Raw genomic sequence first — 21,282 nt, 5'->3', positions numbered from 1 at the left:
AACATCATGTTTCCTTTATAGTACATAGATCAACTTACTTTGACGACAATAACACCACAGCTGCAACCATCCCTTTGCACTGGGTGGGGCATAACTCCTCCTTCCACTCAACATCCACCCAGTCAGTTTTCCCATGACGTGTTCTTCTCATCTTCAAATATTCCCTGAAGAAATGGGACACTTTTCTTTACGTGCTCCCAAAACGTTGTCTATTCACAGATACAATGTAGTTAATTTCAATTATAAGGCATATGGACATATCTTCAAAAATATCACTTCCCACAAACAGCTGCCATTGTTGAATAAAAGTACACATGACTGACTTAAAATGTTTGGAATCGTAGTTTGAATATTTACTGTAGTCTCTGAGCGGCATGTGTGGAGTCCTCAAGCTCAGAGGATGCTGATGAAGAATCCAATTGAAACACTGTGCCAGATTTTGCATGAATGTACTGTGATAGAAGAGAGAGTATACTGTAATTAATACTTTATTTCACTATGCGAAAAGAAATATCTGAATGAATATAAATTAAGAAAGCAACAAACCTGCATGTTCCAATGATTATTATTCACATGGACGAATGACAGAACTGCATCAAAGTTTTCAAAATTTACCTATAAAATGAAAAGAACAATGTTTGATGATTTGATGAACATGTTTGAACATAGTTCGTTGTTTGCCTATGACAAGTACAGTATCATGATGTATATCTTGTGTATATTTTTCGATAAAACATGTTGGCATGGACAAGTACGCTTTCATACAGTGAAAATGCAAAGTTTTTCCTTGTGAAGAGGACTTGAAGATTCTCATCACAGCTATTTCATGCACTGTAGTAAATCACCATCACACAACAAACACATCAAATGCACAAACAGACACTGAACATATTACCTTAGTAATACAAACAAAATCACAACTGCAGTGTAATGGTCCATCAAGTAGATGGTGTCCACCACATTGTATGTATAGTAGTGACCGACCGATTATCGGTCACAGATATATCGGGGCCGGATAGGATGACTCAACTTCTATTGGGGGTTCTATCATATCGGTGAAATGTTGCGCCAATAGAAAAAACAAAGTGTGACAATGACAAAAGCACCCACTGGTGTACTGATTTATTTTGTCAAGTGGAGTGCGCTGTGCTCACTCAGATTGACTCAGCTCACATTCATAGCCCTCCCATCTACTCACGAACCTCTGATCATCTGACCAGTCAGACACTCACCGCGACTTTCCCCTTTTCCCCAACGAAGTCATCAAGAAATAAAATTAAGTCAATAAGAGTGTAAACATGAAAACATAATTGAAACAACAATTATAGGCCACATTTCATTGCCCCTTTCAAAAGTGTCATTGGCCAAAATCTCTGGTGTAAAATAATTGCGAGGCAACTTTGCTATATCATTGCAGATTTTATCTCAGCAGTAGCATTAAATGAGTGACGTTAGCAGTATGCAAATAAGCATGGAAGGGTTACAGTGTAATGGATTCTAAAAGAATTTAACCAAGAAAGCACTAGTCTCCTCGACGTGACGCGGGATCACTTATATTTTATCGTCACTATATCGGTTGCATATTGGCTATCAGTGATTGCACCTCCTCTAATATTGGCTATTGTTATGGGGCCAAAAAATCCCTATTGGTCGGACACTAATGTATAGGCACTGAGATGCATCAATCCATGGATTATCTGATAAACACAGCATAATGTTTGATTAATATTAACACATAGCATTGCCATATAAACACAAAGTACTTTTTTTGGACATTGAATTGAATAATAATTCTGGCCTATATTGTTGGCTTATAATGAGATCACCACTCACTCAGAGTAGTAGCTTGCTTTCTGGGTTGTCTAAGATGAAATACAGTTGTTCACACTGAAATTTTGATGATTGGTCCTGTCGGTCCTGTCTGCATGCACTGTTCAATTTCGGTTTGTAACATCATTACAAATAGGAAGCCTATCCCATAATTGTCTTCGGTATCATTAATTTTCAACTTTAGTAGGGAGGTAAGTGTGAGTGAGCGAGTGAGTGAGTGAGTGAGAGAACAAACTGAAAGACAGTTAGACAAGCAATGAGAGGAAGAACCTTTAATATGCCTACCTCTCCTGTCAACCACAGGTGGGGTCATAGTGACGGTAGCTCAGTGTGGTGGATGAAGATGGTCTGACCTTTCACTTGTGATGCAGTGCTGCAAAAATCAACTTTGTTGTCCTCTTTTTCCACAGCAAGGTCAGCTGAAAGTCAATAAAGTAATTAGGCAGCAATTAAGGTCTATGATGAGCTGCTATACAACAATAAGTCTATTGTATCCTCATTGTCTCTACCTAGGGCAATGATGAGGAAAAATAACCATAAACATTTACCTACTCATCTATTTCATGTCCTTTATGTTACACCTGTCATTTAAAAACTTTACATTACTTATATGTGTATCTTCAACCCATTGATTTTGCTCCACTTTAATTTTCTTCTTGGTCTTGGGGTTTGGAAAATTTGTAGGAGGGTTGAAATATTTGGACTTGTGCTTTGAGCTGCCAGAAGAGGAGTCCCTCTTACACCACTGCTCTTCTGAGTCATCTTCTGGCTCAACATAGCTTTGAAGGTTTCTGTCTAATATTTTGATCGGCAGGCTATGTTGAATTATGTGTTCGACATACCTTCCCTGAACAGAGCTAAACATTTTCAAAACAAATTCTGCAGGTCCAAGATATTTCTTTTCCCCCAAGAAGTTATGCTTCACCAAACCAAACCATAACTCAACATGGCAGTTGGTATCCCGTGTTTTGCATGCTCCTTTTGTGACAGATTCTTGGCAGTGCCTTGACAGATTACCAAGCAGTATCCCACTCAACAAGGGGAAGATCCCCATGTATGTCCTGAGCAATACATTAATTATCCCTGGGCAGTGGTAGTGGTTGTTTTTGACTGCTGGTTAATCTGACAGTACATCACAGTTGGCTTGCTCCCTTCTTATGTCAAAAGCCTGAGTGAATGAGGACCTAGCAAGAATACCCTTGTTAGGGTCACTGGAGTCACTGGTCCTGCTCTCCTCTTGTGTCTCTTCAACATACATCCGACACAATCTGGAATGCTCTGCAAAGGTATGCAGAAACATCCTCTAGATTAAAAGAGATGAGCGCACTATTCATCAACGCCCAGCTGCAATCTGTCTCTATATGTGCAATGTTTCTCCTGGTAATGTGGGACAGCCTTCTCTTGAACTCCATAAGCCAGTTGGTTATTGATGGAACACTATGGTGGTTAGTAACAAACTCTGCAACTGGCAAAGGTGGCTTGTCCTTGCCCATTCCAGGCAGAACCAAGGCATAATATAGCACTCTTTTGGACTGATTAGGGACCTTTTGAACTACCCCACCGGTCGCATCAAGGTAGAGGGTAGTGGGCATGGGTCCTCTTAAATGTTCAGCCAATATTTGCAGGCCTGTGTCAGTATATAAGTTGTTCGCAAAAGGGTCAATCTCAAGTAGCTGTGGATAGCCGTTCGATGAGGCATGCCGACCACTCTCTCAGATTATCCTCTGAGTGAGCATTAGTTCCAACAATTGATCATTGTGAAGTCATGCAACATTTCTGATCTCAGAAGATATTTTTTTAAGACATCCTTTGTGAGGCTTCTGGTTACATTACCAGCCATGATCTCTTCCACAGGTGTGTTTTTCAACAAGTCATGATAGCAGGTGCTCACACCACTTTGCTGCTTTCGAGATATTTCCTCTCCGTAGATATCTTGCAGGCCTACATTTTCTCTGTGACTGAAGGTGGCCAATTTCCCCAAATCGTGTCACCACAATGGTAACATTCCTTGACTTTGGTTGGTTTAGTGGGCTTTTCCTGGAGAAAGTATAAACTGCCTCACAACCTTCAAATGTGCACTTAGCTATAGCGCTTAGGTATGGCGAATTTCTTTTTCGGCTGTCACGTGTTCTTATATTCTGATATTTAAAAGCTAATGTGCATGATGGGCTACTTTATCTGAATTCTTCATAAAATATGTCTGTCCATGGGGGTCTCGTTGTTCTTTGTCCTTTTTTTGGTACCTTACATTTGAAATCTTTTGGTCCTACTATGCATGTCCTATACGTGTCTTCTTTATCATTTGGTTTTGTGCGCTTATCTCCCTTAACTGTCTTTCTGTCCCCCGTCTTTGTCTCGTTCCCACTTTCTGAAACTTTTTCGGCTTCACTGCCATCCTCTGTATCAGACATATTTTGTGTACTTTCACTGTCATCCAGTACAATTTCTCTGTCTTCTTCAGACCTTGGTGTGGATGTATTGGACAGTTCACTCCATTCGTCTGTGTCATCACTGTCTTCACTATAATGATCTCTTTGTAATTTTGTTTCCCTTGTCTTTGTCCCTGAATGTTGCTCGTTTTCACTGTCACTTTCCCTGTCACTTGCTTCAACTGTTCGTGGTTCTGTTGGTGTACCTGTCTCTCTCTCACCGTCTTCTTCCCTTTAATATGATGATGTCCAAACAAAAATTCAGAGTAATGTTATCCATAAATATTACATTGTCAATGTCATTAATATCTAAAATATAATTAAACAATATGTTATTTTTCTTAAAAAAAATGGAACTGCTGAGTTGATTTGCACTGCTACTGGAAAGACAGTGGCATTACTTTAGTCAAAGGGCTAAAACTGACATTGCAATACCTCTGGTATCCTATCCTGTATCAATGTTTAACTTAACTCTAGCCAGATTGTCAGCTTGCAAAATACTCCCCACTAAAATGAATGGGAGTCTATAGATTTAACCTCACATGGAATGTGTAATTTTTAGGCATTTCCCCCTGGAATCACACTGTGCCTACTGTAGAGACCACTGTTCCCACCTTGTTTGGCCAACCATCAAATGCTTGACCTCTTCAGAAAGCTGAGACCCTTTAGTTTCTCAGGAAACAGATAGCTGTGTGAAGTACTGGCACAGAACTACAGAGGCATTTCAGGCCACGAGGTCACAACTGAGCCCTAGCACCAGGTCTTGTCAAGCGTTGTGCAAAAGTAGATCAATATAGAATGATAAATGAGTACTTTAGACCATTACTTATCAAGGTATGCACATGCGTTTTTTAAAATGCCCTATGGAAACTCCCCATAGGACTTTTAGTTACCAAAAATGCTTACTGACAATACAAGCCTTAACTGTGTGGCAACCTCTTGGTGTAGAAGCATTATCCTAGTCTCAAATGAAAGGTTACACTCTGAGGTTTCTTGTAGACTATTTGGATTGTATTGTCAGTGGTTCCGATATAGAATGGCTTCACAAAATATGGAATAATTTCATAAAAGTCTCTATTTTTGCATTTCCTTTGTTGATTCAGTGGGTGTGTGTAAGATGGACTATACATCTGCACAACTAATATTGGATAAAACAACATGAATATTACATTTCTATGGATTCCTGTGAATATTTCAGTACCCAACATGCTGCATCTACTTATTGCTAAGGATACACACTGCAGTGAGAAGGTAGGGAAGCACTAAAGGCAGAGTAAGGGGAGGAGGGCATTTTTATATAAATTAAATGAGACATACAGTATATTGCCAAAAATATTCGCTCACCTGCCTTGACTCACATACGAACTTCAGTCACATCCCATTCTTAATCCATAGGGTTTAATATTACATCAGCCCAACCTTTGCTGCTATAACAGCTTCAACTCTTCTGGGAAGGCTCCCAGTAGGAGAGTGTTTATGGGAATTTTTGACCATTCTTTCAGAAGCGCATTTGTGAGGTCAACACACTGATGTTGGATGAGGAGACTGGCTCTCAGTCTCCACTCTCATTCATCCCAAAGGTGTTCTATTGGGTTGAGGGCGGGACTCTGTGCAGGCAAGTCAAGTTCATCCACACCAAACTCTGTCATCCATGTCTTTATGGACCTTGCTTTGTACACTGGTGCAGTCATGTTGGAACAGGAAGGGACCATCCCCAAACTGTTCCCACAAAATTGGGAGTATGGAATTGTCCAAAATCTCTTGGTTAATGCTGAAGCATTCAGAGTTCCTTTCACTGGAACTAAGGGACCAAGCCCAGCTCGGGGGTGGCCCCTTCCTGTTCCAACATGACTGTGCACCAGTGCACAGTCTCCTCATCCAACATCAGTGTGTGACCTCACAAATGCGCTTCTGAAAGAATGGTCAAAAATTCCCATAAACACACTCCTAAATCTTGTGGAAAGCCTTCCCAGAAAGTTGAAGCTGGTATAGTTGCAAAGGGTGGACGGACGTAATATTAAACCCTATGGATTAAGAATGGGATGTGACCGAAGTTCATATGTGAGTCAAGGTAGTTGAGCGAATACTTTTGGCAATATAGTGTAGTAAAATTAATCTGGCAATGCAAAGCACACCCCCTTAATGACCCTGTGTTCACAAGTTGGTACTGTTTTTGTTTCATCAAAAGGCCCTGGGAGTGTTAAATGCTTTGGCAGTTTGGCAGTGTTAGAAGGCATCACCCACTGATCTTAACATCTACCAATACATTTTAGTTGAGAACCAACCTTTTAGCAGCACTGCAGTGCGGACTCCCTGTCTATCCTGCTGCCAAATTACCTTCAACCACTTTCGAAGGTTCTCTTTATCTTTGTTGAAGACTGTAATTGTTAGAGAAGACCACTGTTCCGGAGAGATGTTATTACCAAATTTGAGGGCAATGAAAGATTGGAGGATAGTATCTCTTCCTCCTGCCTCTTGCCAGAGGTCTTTCTGTTTTCTTTTCTGGCCTTGTTTGAGCCGCCCCATCATCAACAGCCATCCAATTCAACTCCTCTCCCACATGCTCTAACTTTTTCTTCATGTACACTTGGTCACTGTCATTCAAGCTCATGGTCGCCACCTACTGGTCCCCAGGATTTCAGTCAACCTGCATTGTGGATCATGAACCCTGGAGTATGTTTTACACTGTAGGCCTATTTAGACTTAGGCCTATAGTTAGAGTTATAGCCAACTTATATGAAACCTTTGATTTTCATTATGATCTGTCACCCCCCTTTGACGATATTGATGATAAGATGCTATTGTAAATTGTGTGTAGTAGTGGTAGTGCAAAATAAAAAAGTAAACAGTGTAGGGATATAATCAGTGCAAAGCTGTCACTGTTGTTAAATAGAATTTATTGAGAAGTATGGACTAGCTCCATGCCAACTACAGCTCTGTTTACCAGCCTGTCAAGTCACCCAAGATCCCTCTTCTTTATGCTACCTCCCTGGCAAAATTCAGCATAGGAAAGGGCACTAGCAAGATTATTAGTACCACATAGCAGAACAGTTCTCCATTGGTTTGGGGTGTTTGGGTTCCATAACATAGAAACTATTGAGCAAACAGCTGTTTCCATAAGAAATGAATGGGATTCTTTAAAAAAAAAAAAAATAAATAAAATAGTGGATGCAAAATATTATTTCATACAGAGGTGTGTCTTATTAGTACCACATAGCAGCACAGTTCTACATTGGTCTGGGGTGTTTGGGTTCCATAACATGGAAGCTATTGAGCAAAAAGCTGTTTTCCATAAGAAATGAATGGGATTCTTAAAAAAAATAGAGGATGCAAACTATTATTTCATATTGAGGTGTGTCTGATTGGTACTACATAGGAAAACTATTCTGCATTGGCTTGGAGTCACTAGGTCAAATGGCTTGGGAGTTAATGAAAAAAAACAACATTCCTTATAGGAAATAATGGCTTTTCTTAAAAAAAATATCATATAAAATAGAGTGTGCATACAATGGGTGTACAAAAAGGTGTGTGTGGTTGGTACTACATAGGAGAATTCTGCATTGCTTTGTAATCACTAGGTCACATGGGCTAGGAGGTAAGGGGGGCACACCGTTCCTTATTTTGAATATCTGTTGACATTGGTTGTCTCCCTGTTGACATTGGTTTGGATGAATTTGAAGCGAGTGTCGATTATCATTACTCGCTTGGATACTAAAATTTTACACCATTCCGGTCTGGATTGCTAACGTCAGCCGGCGCTAGCTTAAACGGCTACGGCCACAGGAAGCTGACCGCACAGCAAGGACCACAGAATACAGTCAAAGAATCCGGCCAAACTCAAAGAAGATCCTGCACACGTGCTTGAACACCTCAGGCACGGTAAGTTTTGCTGCTTACCGTCACCTCTTTTGATCACCCGATACCACCATATCAAACTGTGGGCTCCGGGTTTGGAGCCCCTGTATGTGAGTGCCCGTTTCACCATAAACTGCAATTGCTCTCTTAAAATACAGGAGACTAGCGCAGCTTTATACGCCTTTTAGCCCTGTAGTGGCCCCCGCTTTCTGTATCTCTATTTTCCAGTGAACACATTTCTACAATATGGCTCCACTTACCTCGCTATCCGGTTGTGTCAGCTGCGCTCACCTGGCTGACAAAGTCCAGGAGCTTGAAGGGAGAATCTCCACGCTCTACAGGATCCAGGAAGAAGAGAAGCTCCTCGACACCATCATCTTTGGACCAATTCGGAACAGCGAACCCACCCGTGAGCCTGCTGTCACCGCTGACTGTCCGGACCCTGCTCCCGCTCCTGAGTCTACCGTCACCATTGGCCGTCCCGCTGATGTTTCTGGCTGTTCCGCCGTCTTTAATGACTCCTGGTCACGGCTTGGGGCTGGATCCAATGTTTGCTCCACTCCACATGTGCCCTGGTCTCAAATCCGTATGCGCGGCGGGAGTGAAAGGCGCTCTTCTCATGCACACCACAACTACAACATCCGGTTGGAAAACAGGTATGACTTTCCTCCTCTGGCTCCACCATCCCAGCCGGTGCCTCCATCCCCACGGAGGCCCCGTAGTCCACCGTCACCTCCATCTGATGGATCTGGGCCGTGTGCCCGCGCCAGGCTCCATACCGTGCTTCACACCGGCACCACGGAAGTCCTCTGCCCACCCGGCTCGCCCACCCGGCTCGCCCACCCGGCTCGCCCACCCGGCTCGCCCACCCGGCTCGCCCACCCGGCTCGCCCACCCAGTCCTCACCAATGAAGTCCTCCTCACCGTCCACTCACCCGGCTGCTGCAACTTCTGTCCCGCGTCCTGCTGCCACCTCTGGCCGACGGCGTCCATCCCGCCCAAGAACCGCGCCGGACGTCGCTGCTGGCCGCGTACCTACTCAACTACTTCAACCTCCTCAATAGCTGTGGAAAAACAAACTGTTTTTATTTCTGGCCCAATACCGACACTGGGTCGCGGTGTGGGGCGTTTCAGCAGGATTATTTATCTTCACACCTGGCTCCAATCTGTCTGCACAGAACACAAACTACACTACATCCACAACTTTGAACTGTTCTGGGAACGTTCCACTTTGTACGCAAGAGCCGGTCTTCATTTAAACACGCTAGGAATCCGCATGCTCGCTGCCAACCTGCGTAACGCCCGCAAGTGACTATTTTCACTGACCTGCCAGTCTTATTGCTCTTCCTCCCCCATGCCCACAACAAGCTCTGCTACACCTGTGTCTCACGCCATCTCCCCCTTGTGGCTAGATCCCGCTACTACTCCACCTCGCTCTATTCCTACACTTGTCACCCACAGACACCACCACTATAAAACCAGCAGAGGTGTTATCTCTGAAAACTTAATATGGCTTCAACCAATCAACTTACCCCGAACCAGAGTTGCCCTTCTTGATGTGAGGTCTTTTCCTTTATCAAACAAATCATTCATTTGTCAGAACATTATCCCCTCTAAGAATACCACTACTCTTGCGACGTCCCCCCTCAGACCCCAGGTGTCACTACACCCCCCTGCCACTGGTCTCCCCATTGAGACCATTGTGACAGTTGAACCCCTCAGAACTCATGTCATTTTCAAAGCTGTAAATTGTAACAACCTCTCCCATATAAGTGTGACCACTCCCACCTTGACTGTTGACGATTTAGCGATCTCAGATCACCTGTGCATCAAGTTTTCTACAAATCTTCATTCTGATCCTACACCCCAACTACCTGCCTCATACTCCCATATAATAACTCTATCATTTGTCCTCCTCCAAACACCATCCTTGACGTATCCCCTGACAAATGTATGGAATTCCCCACATTTTTCATCAACAAAGTCGAAGCCATCAGAAACAATTTGCATCCCTCCTCCCATTACACTGCCGCTCCCCAGGTCTGCTCATCCAAACAGAACTCTTTCGCCCCTATCTCCCTAACCACCCTAACACAGACTGTCTTCAGCATGATACCAGCAACGTGCCCTCTTGATATTATCTCCACTCATCTCCTGAAGGAGGTTTTTGTGACCACCGGTCCAAGTATCCTCTCCATCATCAACAGCTCCACCATCTCTGGTACCGTCCCATCCTATTTCAAGCATGCAGTTGTCCAGCCTCTCCTGAAGAAAACAAACACTGATCCCACCCAGCCCCAAAACTACAGACCCATTTCTAAACTCCCATTCCTGTCTAAAGTCCTTGAAAAGGCCATCCTCAATCAGCTACTGCCCTACCTGCATCAGAATAACATCCTGGAGAAATTCCAATCCGGCTTTAAGACAAATCACAGCACAGAATCCGCTCTGTTAAAAATTCACAATGACCTGCCCCCTCCACTGACTCCGGGAACTGTGCCATTCTCATTCTTCTCGACCTCAGCGCTGCATTCAATACAGTGGACCACAACATCCTTACAGACCGTCTCCAACATACCACCTGAATAAATGGCACTGCACTGAACTGGTTCATATCCTACCTCAACAATAGATCATTCTCCGTAAACCTCAGCACACAGTCCTCCCCTCCAGCTCCCCTCTCCCGCGGAGTTCCACAAGGTTCAATCCTAGGTCCCATTCTCTTTTCCATTTACATGCTTTCCTTGGCCAAATTATTCAAAAATACGATATCTCTTTCCAGTGCTATGCTGATGACACCCAGCTTTAACTCCCCCTCAATCCTAATGATCAATCCAAAATCCAAAAAAAGGAAATAAATTCCTGGATGGCAGAACATTTTTTTCAACTACTGCAACTCTCTCTACACCGGAATCAATCAATCATCTCTCTCCACATCACCCCTGTCCTTGCCTGACAACAACCCCTGTCCTTGCCTGACAACAACAACAACACTGACCACTGGCCTGGAGAAAAATTATTTATTTTTTATTACATACACTCACTTGCAGTTAGTATTCCTAATTTACCCACTAATACTACCCACTCATGATATGAGAATCTGAGAAAATGCTTCATTGAGGTGAATAAATATAGGAGGTAAAAGACACGAGTTGGCCATCTCAGCACTTGGCCATTGAGATGCTCCAGAGGAATCTCTCTGCTGTCCTTGCCACATTAGCAGAGGAGGTGGAGTTGAAAAAATGCCCGGGTGCCAAGGGCCTGTACATCTTTTGCACAACCTATAGATTCGTGGCATCTGTCTACCTACAGGCCGACGTATTGCCACACATTGCCAGGCTGTCAAGGGTGTTCCAGAGGGCAAATGTCAACTTCCTCCACATCAAGGAGCAGGTGTGTTACATCAGTTTATAATATTTAAGAGTTTATGTTCTCTCTTCTCTGACAATATAATGTAAGTGGCTAACACTAACATCTCTTTAACTTTAGCTTCCAATCATGATTGAGACCCTCAGACGCATTAAGGAGGCAGGTGAGGTCCCACTGCCTGGGTCATTCCTGTCCCAGGCTACACCAAGACTTGATGACCCCCTTGGACTTGAGCACTTCAATATCCAGCACGAGGAGGAGAGGCAGGGGAGGGGACAGGGTGTTGAGGAGCTGCCACGAGAGGAGCAGTGGAAATCATTTGTGAGAAAGGTAATTTATTTATTTATTTATATTTTTAAGCCAATGTGCACTTTCATATAGGGTTTCATAGTTTCAAGCAGCAAAGGCGAACAGCAAATCATTGGAAGAATGCCTTTACATTCTATGCTTGAAGAGTTGGGGGTATTATTTTTCTATTCTGTGATTTGCAGGTTGCCAGTCCTTACATCAGTGACCTGATGCACCACTTGGAAACCAGGTTCCAAAATCTGGATGTCATTGCAGCATTCAGCCCTTTGGGACCACAGGCAGCTGCACTTGCTGCACGTGATGAAGAGAACATGTGCCATCTTCAGACGCTGGCAAAAAAGTTTCTCTATGGTGAGGAGACCTTGGCAAATCAGGAATGGCAGTCCTTCATCAATGCCCAAATGATTGTAACGGACCTACAACCCCTGTCTGTAGTTGAACAAGAGGGTTTTAAGACTTTATTGAAGACACTTGATCCCCGCTACAGGATTCCAAGTAGGAAATTTTTCATGGGACATCAATGTATGAAGAGTGTACCATCAAACAGTGCTGTATTGACCACTGATATTGGACATCAAGAGCCACAGAGGCTTACGTAAGTGTCATGTGCCTTATTATTGATCACAACTGAGAAGCAAGCATATGTCCTACAAACTAGTACCTTCTCAGGAAAGCACGGTGCTGACAATATTTGCTCAGAATTGAGGTCCACAATGTTTTAAAATTATCCAAACCCAGAAACTACAACGATCACTGCCCTGCAGTGGTCACTGTCAGTAACTACAACTGTCCACCTCCAATAATGCAGATGTTCACTCATCTACTGCAGTACTGTAGCTCTAATGTTCATCAGTCTAATAATGACTCTATATGTGAATACAGATAATAATAAACTGTGTAAAAGTGTTTACTACTCTCTGATGATAACAGAGAGGAAATGAAACTTAGTAATAATGACAGGCAGGAGACGTGGTGTAAAAAATACAACCAGGAGAGATTTTACTTTACAACCAAATGACAACCACGTGAAACAAATTACAATATAGATGGGACAAATCTATACACAAACAGCAAGAAACAACAGGATTATTTATGCGAGAAATTTTACATCTACATAGAATATCTTGTTCTCAATGTGTCTGAATAATTCAAGAGTAACTGGACTTTATTTGTTGCTACTGTTAGAAGAGATTGATTGCAGCTCTGTTGATGATTTTAAATGAAAAACATGTGGATGAAGCTCTCCTCTTGACTCCACCTCCCAGTAACATGGTCCAGTCAGAGTGTCACTAAACACAGGCTGCTTCTGATTTAACTTCTGGATCATCAGGACTCAGCTCATCCTCTCTCAGCACACATACAGTCCTGTTTACCTTGACTCCCACCTACAGAGAGAAGAAGAAAGAAGAGAGGAGATGTTTTAGTGTTTCCAGAGACTCTTTTCATCAGGTGTCAGTCCGTGATGCAGCGCATCAAATATAAAGAGCAGCAGGGACTTCAGTCCTGTTCACAGCAGCTGTTGAGCTCAGCCAGCTTCCTTTCAGCTTCATGTTAACGTTTTGGAGCAGGAAGCTCACAGACCTGCATACACTTCTAGCATCAAGTCCGTTTCCTCTGCAGATTTCTCTCAAGTCCACAGAGGAAATAAACTGCTGAGAGTCATCAATGCTTCATTACTGCACAAACACTTTAGTGATGAGTTTACAGCTGTTTCCTTTCAATAAAGAGTCTGAGTGTGTTGATGAACATCTCATGTGTTTGTGAAGCATCAGCTGACTAAGAAACATTGAAGATATCTGATGAAACTAATGACAGAGATACAGATGTGATGACTGGACCTCAGCAGAGGTTCTGCTCTGTAGAAAGACCACATAGTTACTAAATGTAATGATGGATCTGTGATTTACAGGCTTCAGTCAGACTGATCTAAGAGCTGTGACAAAGATGAAACTGATCAGTTGTTTAGTTTTAAGGTAAGAGAACAAAGAGTCTGAGATCAGATCTGATGAATGAGGACCACTGTCTATTCATCTAGTAAGGCTGTCAGCTGGAATCCACAGTTATTTCCTGAAAACATCAACCCAACAAGCTTCGGGTTCAGGTGATCTGCTTGTCTGCCTGTTGTTTCTGTCTTTCTGTCCAGTATGTCTCCATTCTCCTCTGACAGCATCTCTGAAGAAAACAGCAGCAGGTTTCCAGGAAACACTTTAGATTCTCTGTCCAGTACAAAACTACTGAAAGAAGTATGAACTGACTCCAACCCTCCACTCACCTCAGAGTCTCCAGTCTACAGTCTGGACTCTTTACAAGATCAAGAAGCTGCTTCACATCTGAATCCTGCAGGTTGTTTTCACTCAGGTCCAGATGTTTCAGATGGGAGGGGTTGGACTTCAGAGCGGAGACCAGAGAATCACAGCTGGTCTTTGACAAACTGCAGAAACTCAATCTGAATAAAGAATAAAAGATGTTAATACAATCACTGATAATCAGTCAGATGTGTTCATGTTTTAATGTTCACATCAACATTATTACATCCTTCTACACTTTCAACTAGCACTCATTTTTGAGGCGACAGACTAAATTTAGGACAAGGAAAGATAAAATATAAGCAGGATGAAATTTACATCGTTATGGATGAAAAATCTGTATGAACAAAAATTAAGTTCAGATCCAATAGTAACACTTCCAGTGAACTGACCCCAGAGTTTCCAGTCTACAGTCTGGTCTCTCCAGAAAACCACACAGATATTTCACTCCTGGATCTAACAAGTAGTTGTTGATACTCAGGTCCAGATGTTTCAGATGGGAGGGGTTGGACTTCAGAGCGGAGACCAGATAATCACAGCTGATCTTTGACAAACTACAGAGATTCAATCTGCATAAAGAATAAAAATATGTTAATAAAATCATTGATAATCAATCAGATGTGTTCAGGTTTTAATGTTCAGATCAACATTACTACGTCCTAATCAATGAACTGTTCTCTAAAATGAGTAGAGTGACTTTGTCCTTGTTTTATTGTGGATCATCATCGTGTCAGCCTTCTACACACATCATTCAAACATCAACACAACATTCAGACAACTATTCATGTCAACACACATCAATAACATGCTGCTGACCTCAGTCGAGTCTCTCATTACAGGATCAATATCAAATCACACATATTGAAAACAAACTGTTCATTAGTTTATTGGTTCCATGACCTTCTTCTTCCTGTATTTGGTCTCTTAGTAGGTTGTGGTGTCATTAAAATGTTAAAGGAGAAGTTTATATCATTGAAGTCTGTCTTCAAACAACAGTCCCATGTCAGATGAACATAAAAGAGTTCTTTTTCCTACTGTCCACACCGACTGTGAAGTGGTCTTTTCCTAACACAACTGCACTGGAAGAAATGACTTGATGAGTTTCTACACAGACAATATGAACAGAAAGAATGATTCCTGACTCCAATAACGCTTGTACATGTACATGTGAACACTAGACTGGTCCTGATTTGAGATCAGACCGACCACCGATGACTGAGGAAACACCTGCTGATATTAACAACATGTTGATCCTTCATTTAAAACCAACTGTTGCTGGTCCATTTTCTATCTGTCAATCCTGACAAGAGAACTGTTTAATGTGACAAAAACATTCAGTGAGCTGACCTCAGAGTCTCCAGTCTACAGTTTGGACTCTTCAGTCCAACACACAGCTGCTTCACTCCTGAATCCTGCAGTTTGTTGTTGTAACTCAGGTCCAACTCTGTCAGATGGGAGGGGTTGGACTTCAGAGCTGAGGCCACAACTTCACAGTGACTCTCTAAGAGTCCACAGTCAGAAAATCTGTTATAAGACATAAATATAAAACATATTAATATGAATGAAGATACTTTATTATTTACTTCAAGCATTTGATAATAAACAGTTGGACTCATCCTGTTTGATATTTTGTTTTTCACATCAGTGATTCAGCTTCTTATCTGACATGACACAATAATTCTCACTAGTTTATCTTAAAACTATAGACTTTTAAACCTTTAATTTCTTTTAATCTGCAAATAAATGGAGATAAATGGAGTTACATTTCAGCTTCTTCCACACAATCTGTCAGTGTGAACTGATCTGAAGTCTGACTCTACAAAGTCACCACAGGCAATTAATGTCTGATTACATATATTAATCAACAGATAGCTCTAATACACTGTATATGTAGCAATAAAGGACGGAAGGAAGATGTTTGCAGTAAACAAGTTTAATAGGGTGATCATTTTATTGTGTGAACATTTAAAGAACTAAACTAATCTAAACTGATTTATAATGTTAATCACATGTGGACTCACTGAGCCTTTCTGCAGTTCCTCACAGCTGGAATCAGTCTCCTTCGTCCCTCCCATGATGTGTTGAACTTCTTCAGGTCCAACTCATCCAGAACCTCCTCTGACATCTGCAGCATGTAGGCCAGAGCTGAGCAGTGGAAATCCAAGAGTTTCTTCTCTGATCTGTTCTTTGATTTCAGGAACTCTTGGATCTCCTGATGAACTGAGAGGTGGTTCATCTCCATCAGACAGTGGAAGATGTTAATGTTTCGGTCAGGCGAAATGTTGAACAAGTTCATCTTCTTCAGTTTGTTGATGGCTCTCTGGATGATTTCTGGACTGATCTCTGTCTGACCCAGCAGACCTCTTAACAGTTTCTGGTTGGACTGCAGACAGACGCCATGAAGGAAGCGAACCATCAGGTCCAGGTGACCATTTTTACTCTGCAGGGATTTTTCCATGACTCTGTTCAGGAAGACATCCAGAGTTGAGTCATTGTAGTCTTGTCCCAGGAAGTCCTTCAGCACCTCTGTCTTCCTGTTTGTGTAACAGTGGATCATGTAGACAGCAGCCAAAAACTCCTGAACACTCAGATGGACGAAGCAGAACACCTTGTCCTGGTACAGGCCTTTCTCCTCTTTAAAGATCTGTGTCAACACTCCTGAGTACACTGAGGCTGCTCTGATATCGATGCCACACTCTGTCAGGTCTGATTCATAGAAGATCAGTTTTCCTTTCAGCAGCTGATCAAAAGCCAGTTTTCCCAGAGATTCAATCATCTCCCTGGTCTCTGGACTCCAGAGTGGATCTGTCTCAGATCCTCCATCATACTTGACCTTCTTGACTTTGGCCTGAACCACCAGGAAGTGGATGTACATCTCAGTCAGGGTCTTGGGCAGCTCTCCTCTCTCTCTGGTTTCCAACACATCCTCCAGTACTGTAGCAGAAATCCAGCAGAAGACTGGGATGTGACACATGATGTGGAGGCTTCTTGACGTCTTGATGTGGGATATGATCTTCCTGGCCTTCTGTCTTTTGAATCTCTTCCTGAAGTACTCCTCCTTCTGGGGGTCAGTGAACCCTCTGATCTCCGTCACCATGTCAACACATTCAGGAGGGATCTGATTGGCTGCTGCAGGTCGTGTGGTTATCCAGAGGCGAGCAGAGGGAAGCAGGTTCCCCCTGATGAGGTTTGTCAGCAGCACATCCACTGAGGTGGACTCTGTAACATCAGTCAGGATCTTAGTTTTGTGGAAGTCCAGAGGAAGTCGACACTCATCCAGACCATCAAAGATGAACACAACCTGGAACTCTTCAAAGCTGCAGATTCCTGCTTCTTTGGTTTCAGTGAAGAAGTGATGAATAAGTTCCACCAAGCTGAACTTTCTCTCTTTCAACACATTCAGCTCTCTGAAAGTCAATGGAAATATGAAGAGGATGTCCTAGCTTTGTCTTCAGCCCAGTCCAGAGTGAACTTCTGTGTTAAGACTGTTTTCCCAATGCCAGCCACTCCCTTTGTCATCAGTCTTCTGACTGGTTTCTGCCTTCCAGGTGAGGCTTTAAAGATGTCTTCTGGTTTGATGGTTTTTTCTGGTCTGTCTAGTTTCCTGGATGCTATTTCAATCTGTCTGACCTCATGTTCATCATTGACCTCTGTAGTCTCTCCCTCCATGATGCAGAGCTCTGTGTAGATCTCATTCAGAAGAGTTGAGTTTCCTGCTTTAGCAATCCCCTCAAACACACACTGGAACTTCTCCTTCAGACTGGATTTAAGTTCACGTTGACAAACTGGAGCAAAATGTTCTGAATGGACAAACAAGAAATAAGATCAGTAAATGTATCTCCCACATTAAGCCTTTGTACTCTGTTTTGTTCCATCTCTTGAGACATTAGTAAATGTTTAATTCATTCATCAGGTTCAGTGTTCATAGAAATCCTCTTACTGATCTGCAGATGATCAGCCAGCTCCTCCTGCTTCATTCTCCTCAGGAAGTTCAGTGTGATCTTCACAAATGCCTCTCTGCTGCTCCTCCTCTGCTCTTCATACTCACACTCCAACACCTCCTCATCCTCCCTCTGACTCTTTAAGCATTCTGGGTAATCTGGACTCAGATCCCTCTGAATCTTCTTCAGCTCCTTCTTCACAAAAGTGACAATGTTGTTCTCCAGCAGCTGGAACAGAAGAACATCTGAATGACAACCAGACAGAAATCATGGAGACAAACATCAGATCCATGTTGGACAGACTGACAGTCCACTGGTCTACAAAGAGCAGCATGGAGGTGATGGAAAGAAGTTGTCCATGTACAGACCTTAAATATGGAGTCCAGCTGTGTTTGCTGCTGATGAACAGACTGATCATTAAGAACCTCTGAGCGACTCCTTTTCCTTAATTTCTCATCTTTCTTTTCAGTTGATCCTCTCTTCATGGACACTCCACTGACTCCAGGTTTAGGTGGGTTTTGATTTTCCAGCTTCCTCCTAATAAACACAGGCCAGATTTTACAATGATAACCCTGAGACATGTCCTGACAAAACCCTAACTCATTCTGAATGTGCCTTTGTCTGTCTTGAAATCTTGATCATGATGCCCTGCAAAGAAAACTCATTTTGTTGTTTATATTCACAGCCTCATTATTTCAGGAATCAGCTTAAGTTCAAGCCTTTAAATTAAAACTGGAACACAGATACAACAGGGAGTTTCCCTCTCCAGATCGAGATCCTCTTCACCACAACAACATGCAGCAATACACAGCAAAGTCACTAAAAACAGCATCTCATCTCTCATAAGGTGGCAGTAATTATGTTTATAATTTAAAACATTTTAGGAACTAGTTACTCCACGTGTATGTGCAGTGCATTCCTAAACTGCTGAACATGCCTGTCTGTCTTTTCCCACTTAACTGTGTCCGAGTTGCAGCAGGGAAGCCCAGACAGCCCTTTCCCCAGCTACTTCCATCAGCTACTCCAGACTAATACCCAGGCGTTCCCAGGACGGACGGGAGATATAGTCCCTCCCTCGTGTCCAGGGACAACCAGAGGCCTCCCTCTGGTGGGACACATCTAATGGAAGGCTTCCAGATGCCTGAACCACCGCCACTGACTCCTCTCAATGTGGAGGATCGGCGGTTCCCTCTGAACTCCTCCCGTAAACTCCTTACCCTATCTCTAGGGTAAGCCCAACCACGCTGCAATGGAATTTCATTTTGGCCACTTGTATTCACAATCTTGTTCTTTCGGTCATTATCCAAAGTTCATGACCATAGGTGGGGGTGGGAATGTAGCTTGACCATTAAACTGAGCACTTTACTTTTTGACTTACGGCACTCCGAACACTCTATTCTAGCCTCACTCGTGAACAGGATCCCGATATTTGAGCTCCTCTCCAACCTACAATGGGCAATACACCCTGTTCCGACTGAGGACCATGGCCTCAGACTTGGTGGTGCTGCTCTTCATCCCAGCAGCTTCACATTTGGCTGCGGAACGCCCCAAACAACAGCTGAAGGTATTAGTTCGATGAAGCTAAGAGGACCACATTATCTGCAGATCCTCTGATCAGTCAACTCAACACCCTCCACCACCCAACTGCGCCTAGAAATTCTGTCCATAAAAGTTATGAACAGAACTGTTGACAAAGGGCAGCCCTGGCAGAGTCCAACCATCATTGGGACAGCGTCTGACTAAGGTTGTGACCACCACCCCGGTCTGCCACTCCAGAGGCGCTTTTCCCATTGTCCACGCAATGTTGCAGAAGTGTGTCAGCCAGGACAGCCCTACAACATCAAGAGCCTTAAGATATGCAGAGTGGATCTCATCCTCTCCAGGGGCTCTGCTGCCAAGGAGTTTTTTCACTACCTCTGCAACTTCAGCTCCAGAGATTGAAGGGGCCAATGCCCGGGCTCTCTGGCTCTGTTTCCTCTATGGAATACGTGTTGGTGGGATTGACTAACTGCTGAATTTCAGTTTGCCATTCACTGAGTTTTCATCTAGATATTCATCTATTGTCCCCAGCAACTTACATGCATGTAGTAATACAACCAGCTGTCTCATTCAAAACCTTACTCTAAGCCCCCACTATGTTGTTGAAGTTGAATCGGATCAAATCTATTAACTAAACTATTAATGTTTGTCTTACATGTCAGTCATTTGAATAAGCAGCAGACAAACACACAGAGGTCACAACTAAATGAAATAATCATGGGCTTGTTTACATGGAGGCTTATATAGGACCTTAGCTGTAAAATCCATGACAGCAAAACTTCACAAACTGACAGAACAGCTTGGACACAAACAGGAAGAGAGGTGAAAGTTGGTGTATTAACATTTTACCTCTTTGCAGCAGAAGGATGTTTTTGTTTAAAGTTAATGATGCGACCCATTGACTTGTCGCTCTTGAAGGACACACCACTGGGTTCAAGTTCAGATTCAGGCGTCTCTGGTCTGAACTGCTGCTTTGTTCTTCAACACAACACAGAAAGTTTTCTGATGTCAGAATAAACGTCCTGGTTACTGTTACAGATCAGTTCTATAGGAACAGTGTTGAACTGAATGCTATCTGATTAATGCAGAAGCTGCAGAAGAATTCATATTTATTATCCGATTTTAATATGGTTACCTCTTTGTAGCAGAAGGCTGTCCTCTTCTAAAATTAATGATGCGACCCATCGACTTGTCACTCTTGTAGGACACACAGCTGGGATCAAGTTCAAGAGTGGCTGCTCTCTTATGGGACCTGATTAAATTTATTCAATTGTTAACGAAATGCTCTGTGGATTTAATAACTACATTTTTTTGATGTGACACTAACAACTTACCTTAGCTTTTGTTTATATTCAGTGATACCGTCATTTGACTTGTAGCTCTTTAAGGACACACCACTGGGCTCAGGTTCAGGTTCATTCCTGTGAATGATAAAGGGGCTATGAAGTTGAGCTCTGACATATAGAAGAGTCATAGACCTGTTATAAATGTTCATCTACCTCTGATCTTTGGTCTGGTTCTCATGTTCTCCACTCAGAGTGGTTTTAGAGGGAGGGACTCCCTCCTCTCTGTCCTCACACTGATCCATGATGCTGGATTCACATCAGCTCACACACACTTTCTACCTTCACCTGCAGAGGAAACACAAATCATTCACCTGAACATCAAAACCTTGGCATCATTTTTGCAGCAATTGGTGACTGG

At 42.8% G+C, this 21,282-nt stretch overlaps 1 protein-coding gene and 1 long non-coding RNA gene across 2 annotated transcripts in view; both read right to left on the bottom strand.

Moving 5' to 3' along the window:
* Positions 1-369: 369 nt before the first annotated feature.
* Positions 370-8,642, bottom strand: LOC125001160. Its single transcript, XR_007111530.1, has 4 exons — positions 8,375-8,642; positions 2,116-2,249; positions 547-615; positions 370-452 (listed from the first exon to the last, which is right to left on the bottom strand). It is a non-coding gene; the product is annotated as an uncharacterized LOC125001160 (long non-coding RNA).
* A 4,125-nt stretch (positions 8,643-12,767) lies between these two features.
* LOC125001199 (NLR family CARD domain-containing protein 3-like) overlaps positions 12,768-21,282 on the bottom strand; it is a 283,132-nt gene continuing 274,617 nt past the window's right edge. The window contains exons 7-8 of the mRNA XM_047577122.1: positions 14,065-14,238; positions 12,768-13,177 (exon numbers count right to left, since the gene is read on the bottom strand). Coding sequence (XP_047433078.1) covers positions 13,162-13,177; positions 14,065-14,238 — 190 coding nt within the window. The 3' untranslated portion in view covers positions 12,768-13,161. The remainder of the gene's footprint in view (positions 13,178-14,064; positions 14,239-21,282) is intronic.

The sequence above is a fragment of the Mugil cephalus genome, chromosome 23 (genome assembly GCF_022458985.1).
Source record: "Mugil cephalus isolate CIBA_MC_2020 chromosome 23, CIBA_Mcephalus_1.1, whole genome shotgun sequence".
Lineage (NCBI taxonomy): Eukaryota > Metazoa > Chordata > Actinopteri > Mugiliformes > Mugilidae > Mugil > Mugil cephalus.
This window is presented reverse-complemented; position numbering and strand designations above follow the sequence as displayed.